This window comes from Tupaia chinensis, unplaced genomic scaffold (genome assembly GCF_000334495.1).
Source record: "Tupaia chinensis unplaced genomic scaffold, TupChi_1.0 Scaffold000159_1, whole genome shotgun sequence".
Lineage (NCBI taxonomy): Eukaryota > Metazoa > Chordata > Mammalia > Scandentia > Tupaiidae > Tupaia > Tupaia belangeri.
The window spans coordinates 1,384,944-1,390,595 of record NW_006159630.1 but is presented as its reverse complement, the minus strand read 5'-3'; the positions used below and the strand labels follow the sequence as shown (position 1 = coordinate 1,390,595).

General features: G+C 62.7%; 1 protein-coding gene across 6 annotated transcripts in view; it reads right to left on the bottom strand.

Moving 5' to 3' along the window:
• SLC38A10 (solute carrier family 38 member 10) overlaps positions 1–5,652 on the bottom strand; it is a 37,863-nt gene that overhangs the window by 14,792 nt on the left and 17,419 nt on the right. For all 6 annotated transcript variants that reach the window (XM_027770736.1, XM_006145659.3, XM_027770737.1 and 3 more), the window contains 2 exons: positions 3,693–3,804; positions 3,022–3,128 (listed from right to left, as the gene is read on the bottom strand). In XM_027770736.1, the coding sequence (XP_027626537.1) occupies positions 3,022–3,128; positions 3,693–3,804 (219 nt within the window). The remainder of the gene's footprint in view (positions 1–3,021; positions 3,129–3,692; positions 3,805–5,652) is intronic.

The window sequence follows — 5,652 nt, the reverse complement described above, 5'->3', positions numbered from 1 at the left end:
AGGGAGGGGGTCCCAGACGAGGACGACGGCATGGCCAGGCGGGGGACCGGGGCTCCAGCCCCTCAATGGGCCATCCCCCAGGGGTCATCTCTCACTTCCCCTTTTCCTCTCTGTCTCTCCGGCAAGCGCAGGTACTCTAAGGCAGACACCGCTTAGGGGGAAAGTACAAAGTAAATAGAAACAGAACATATAAACAGCACCGCAAGACACCCTAAGGGAAGGGGGCAGAGACAGAGTGTGGCCCAGACGCGCCCCAATCCTGACCAGAGCAAACCCGTCCTCTGTGCTGACGCCCTGCAGCCACCCACACAGGCGACCCAGCCCCGCCCGGCTGTCCTGAGGCGCACATGGCACACGCCAGTCAGAGCCGGGTCGTGGGCACTGACAGCCGTGCCCCTCGGGCAGCCGCACCTCCTGTCTGAGTCCGGTGCTCACCCACACTTCCGGGCAGCGTCCAGGTTCTGCCGGGCACTAGCTACCGCATGGCCGCCGGCCCAGCTGAGCCCTCCCCAGACCCAGGACCAGGCCCAGCGGCGACCCTTCCCCTCCACAGAAACACGCATGCGTTCAGACCTGCGGGGCCTCCAGGCCGCCCCAACCCGTGGGGCCACGAGACTGTGCTGTGTGCCCTGGAGCAGAGAGCAGCTGCCCAGGAGAGCCCGAAACGCGCCAATCTGTGGGCGACAGGTCTAGCCAGCGGGATGCAGCTTCGCCTCAGCGGGACACCAGCCCTCAGCCCTGCCTGGTGGGTGGAGACGCCGCCATTCAACCTCGCCAATTACTCACACGCCGTCTGCAACATACCAGGCGTGTCAGGAGACAGGACCAAGTGGCAGAAAACAGAAACCACCAAGGTCCAGCGTAAATAAACACGAGAAACAGCAGCAGTGACACCTTGTGGGCGCTAAGAACAGCGCCCAAGGCCAGAGGCGGGCAAGCGGAGTTCAAGATGGCAGTGCACGCGCCTCGTCTGGGGAGCGCAAGACGGCTCTGCAGGTGCAGGTCCCACCTGGTGCCGCGAAGGCACCGACAGAGACCGCGGAGAGGGGGACACGCCTGGCGCCAAGACACAGACAGAGACCGCGGGGAGGGGGACGCGCCTGTCACGAAGGCACGGACAGAGACCGCTGGGAGGGGACCCTGGACTGGCCCAGAGAGAGACAGGAGCAAACAAACCAGCTGAGACGGGGCAGGGAGAGCAAGCTGCGAGCGCCGACCCTGCACGGCAGCGAGTGCGTAACTGCAGACAGCCCGACACTCCTGCCGAGTGGACGGAACGGCCAGGACTAAGCCAGCCCCAGCCCGGAAGCCACAAGCTGGAAAGCCAGCCGGAACAGACACAGCGCGCGGAGCGAGCTGGCCACGGGGCCGACCGCAGGGAGACGGGAAGATAGACGCTGCACGAGAGAGCGAGCTCGAAGTCAGCCAGAGCACAGCAGGGTAAGTGCTGTGCAGAGAAAGATTCTGGGGCCAGCAGTTAGCGTAACGGCTGTGTTGCTGCACTCCCATCTAGTCGACCGCGGTTCGAGTCCCGGACCTGGTGGCTTAAACTCACTCCGGGCATGTGTGCGTGCGTGCCCAAGATCCTGAGAGGAGAATGGAGGAGGAGGGATTGTGGCGTGGCCATCCCCCCTGGGGGGTGATTTCGCGCTTTCTGGTGAGCACACATGCCCTATAGCAAAAAAACCTCTCTAAAAAAAAAAAAAAAGAGAAAGATTCCTCGTAGCTGGCCGGGGTTCAAGTCCCAGTCCTGACGTGAGGGAGAGCTGGAGGAAGGGCTGCGGCAGCCTGGGCCCCTGACGAATGCGCTCTCCCTGCCCCTCTCTCTGCCACTGGGCGAAAAAAGTCCTAAATGAAGGGAAAAGGCAGCTGAAGGCGAAAAACCACGAAAAATTCTGAAAAGCGATTTAGGTTTAGAATCTACCAAAAACATCCACAAATCAGTACGAAAATAAGAACCTCGTAGAAAAAACCTGAAAAGCGTTCACGATGGACCCACGGAGACAGACGTGGGGGGAGGCGGGGTCGCCGGAGCAGGTGAGCCCACACCCCTACCTGTCGGAAGGGCTGCGACCTCGCACGGAAGAAGGGGCGGCACATGCAGGTCACATGACCCGCAAGCACAGCTGGAGGGGCGCCCTGAAAGCCAGAGGCTGCCTGGCAGGGCCCACACAGCTGGGCTCCGAGAGGACACTCGGGCAACAGGCCGGGAGTGAGGGGCTGGCCCAGGACCTGGGCTGTGGGGCGCTGCGCCCTCGGGGCAGAGCATGACTAAGGGAAGCCTCAGGTGCCGGCTTGTCCCATACCTGCCCCGACCCTGCCCCGACAGCAGTTCTGGGAGGGGTGCGCAGTGCAGTCAGGCTAGACGCCAGGGCGCACGCGGGGCTGCTCAGGGGTACCAGACAGCAAGTCGGCAGCAAGGTTGGGGAGAGGAGCCCGTTCCAGGAGAGCGGGGGCCAGGGTCCGAGGTGTGAGGGCGGAGGCCCGGAGCCAGCTGCAGGCATCAAAGGGACCAGGGAAGGGGCTCCACCTGTGACCCCGAGAAACCATTTCTAGAACACTCCCTACAGGCACAAGCTCCGCTACGTCACATGGCCATGCCCACCAGGGGTCATCAGTCTGCCTGCCACAGACACGACTCCAGCAGACAGGCCTGTCCCATCCTCACGGAGACACTGCACACTCGGCGGCCTGCAGGGCCGTGCCCACGGAGCTGGGTGCTGTGCCGCGGCAGAGGGTGCGAGCAGTGGGGGTGACAGCGCTGTGCAGCAAGACCTAGTGCCCATGCGTGATCTAGAGGCGACAGAATCCCTCCAGGGGCAGGTCACTTGCTCTCTGGGAAGTCCCCAGGCTGGGCACAGAGTGGCCCTCGCTGGCACTAACCCGGCATCCCCAGGCCTGCTTTGCCACAAACAGCACCTGAACTGGTGCCACAGACAGAGCCCGAGCACGCGGAAAGGACCACCCCGCCCGCTCTGCCACCCGCGCGGGGCAGAGGTGGCCCGGCCGGCCCGCCCTCACCTGGGAGGAGAGGACGCTCCTGTGCACCTTCCTGTGGATCAGAGCCGGGCAGATGAAGCAGATGAGGCTTCCCATGGTCGCGCCCGTGAGGCCCAGGATGGTCTCCACTGCAGGGAGTGAGAAGCCCCAGGTGAGTGGGGAGGGCCACGCTGACGCAGCACCGCGCACCGGGCCCCGCTCCTTACAGAGCCGGCCAGGGCTGCCTGCCTGGCTCTCCCCTGCCGCTGCTTGGTGAGTGGCCACGGGGCTGCCTGTTTCCACAGGGGAGCGGCCTGCCACTAGGAGTACGGCTGGGCAGGGCTGGCCCGGGCCTCCGCTGGAGGACAGCTACTAGGACTGACACAGACCTGCCGGGGGCCCCCGACGGTCCCGCTAACGGCAAGTGGGGGGTCGGCAGAGCCGGCACAAAGAACGAGGTCTGCCCAGGGTCACCCGCCGGCTTCCCCGCATGTACTGCGCCACCGGGCTGACACGGCTTATCCCTGCCTTCCCATCAGTCGAAGCAAAAGTCAGCCGGAACTCCGAGGCCTTTCTCGGGAAACCAGGGGGGATGGCACGAGGCCACAGGGGTGAGCCCGGTGCCCTGTGCGTAATGACAGACGAGAACAGGAGGGGGCGAGCTGTGGGGCCCTGTGGCCACGGTGGACGGGACGAGGCTGGAGCTCACTCACCACTGGGGATCATCATGCCGCCGACCATGGTCCCAAAGACGACCGCGAGGGTGAGCACCTTAAACCGCAGAGGCGGCATGTAGCCCCCAGCCGCAAAGGTGCCGTCCTTCTGCTGAGAAAGGACACCAAGCACAGCGTCAGACAACTGCCCGCGTGGGCCCTGGAGCAGCCGGCCTTCAAGGCCCGCTGAGCACCGGCTGCAGGCAGGGCCGCAGGGGGCACATGCTACCAGTGCCTGCGGGCCCGCAGAGGGGCACCCCGAGTCTCAGGAGACGTTTAAAAGGTGCCATGTCTGGAGAATGGAACGCAGCTCCACAGAGCCCCCAAGTGATCTGGGCGTGTCCTATGTGTGCAGGTCTGAGCGCGGGCAGGGCCCCTCGCACACACGTGACAAGCAATCTTAATGTCCAAGACACACCAGGCTTGTACTGGCTCATTGCAAGGACGCATGGCACACCCACCTCAGAGGAAGTGGTCCGGATGCCCACAGGCCCAGCGTCAGTGTCCCACAGGACCCGCAGACGCCGGCGGCCGCCCCCGCCACCGGCACGGGGCCGTTTTTTTTTTGCCCCCCGCCAGCTTCCCCATGTGTACTGCGCCACCAGGCAGTTTTGGTACCTCTGGTCGTGTTTCTGCTTTTTTTTGTCCTTCACTTTGACCAGAGAGAGAAAAAGCAGACCAGCAGGCCCAAGACCCGAACCACAGCTGCCGTGTGGACGTCCAGCACCCCAGCCAGCAACGCCACCTGCAGCACCCCCTCCCTTAATCGGTGAGCCTGCAGTGGCTCCGAAGGAGGTGTGGAATGGCGACGGCACCCCGCACCCCGAGTGCAGGCCTGTGCTCAGGGGGGACCAGCCCCGTCGCAGGGACACCGCACTCAGCAGCCTGGCCACCTGTCCTTGGGCACATCCTTACCTCTTGTGCCTCAGTTTCCCCATCTCCTCCCGGAGCTGGGGTGAGACCTGGAGGATGGGCTGGCTACGACAGCCCTCCCTGGGCTGGGAAGTCTGCAGTAGAACCTTCCAGACAGGGCCCCACTTTCAGGACCAACTTCTCCACAGGGTGGACTGAGCGGGCTGGGCCTGTGCTACCCACCAGTGTCAGGTGGGAATGTGACACGGCATGCGGGGAAGGTCTTCGGCCTGTGACCCAGGAGTCCTGGCACCACACAACACTCCGACGACACCCCAGAGAAGAGGGGGCTCCCACCAGGGCTCAGGGGTGAAAAGCTGTGAGCAGCAGATGCCCAGCCAGGTGGGAGCCGGTGGAGACCGTGGTCCTTCTGCCAGAGCAACACCTGTGCACATGGAGGGCCGTGGGAGGGTGGAGGGAGGCCCCGCACCCACGCAGGTCTGCACGCAGCCAGGCATCAAAGGGAGGGGCTGTCCCACTCATTCAACACCTCCGTCCAAGCCACTATAGGTCTCACTAATTAAGAAAAGCAGAAACTTGGGGCTGGCAGGTGGCGAGGTGGTTAAAGGTGCTGAACTACCACATGGTTGACCACGGTTCAAGGCTTCAACCTGGCAGCTCGCTTTCTCACTTTCCCTTTTTCTCTCTCCCTGGTCAAATTTCAAAAAGTAATAACAACAACAAATGGAATTACATAAATAAATAGTTCTCTCTTAAAAAAAGAAGAAAAGAAAACAAAGGCAGAAACAGGGGCCAACAGATGGTGTAATGGTTACGTTGCTGGACTCCCACATGGCTGACCATGGTTCGAGTCCTAGACCCGGCAGCTTCAAACTTACACTGGCTGTATGTGTGTGCATACCTGAAAGGAAAGTGGAGGAGGGACTGCAGTGGGGCCGTCCCCCAGGGGGTGATCTCTTGCTTTCTGTCTCCCTGTCTCTCCTGTGAGCACACGTGTCCAATAGCAAAACACAAAGACCAGAGACGAGACAAGAAGTACCAAGACTGGGAGGCCAGCAGTTAGCATAATGGCTATGTCGCTAGACTC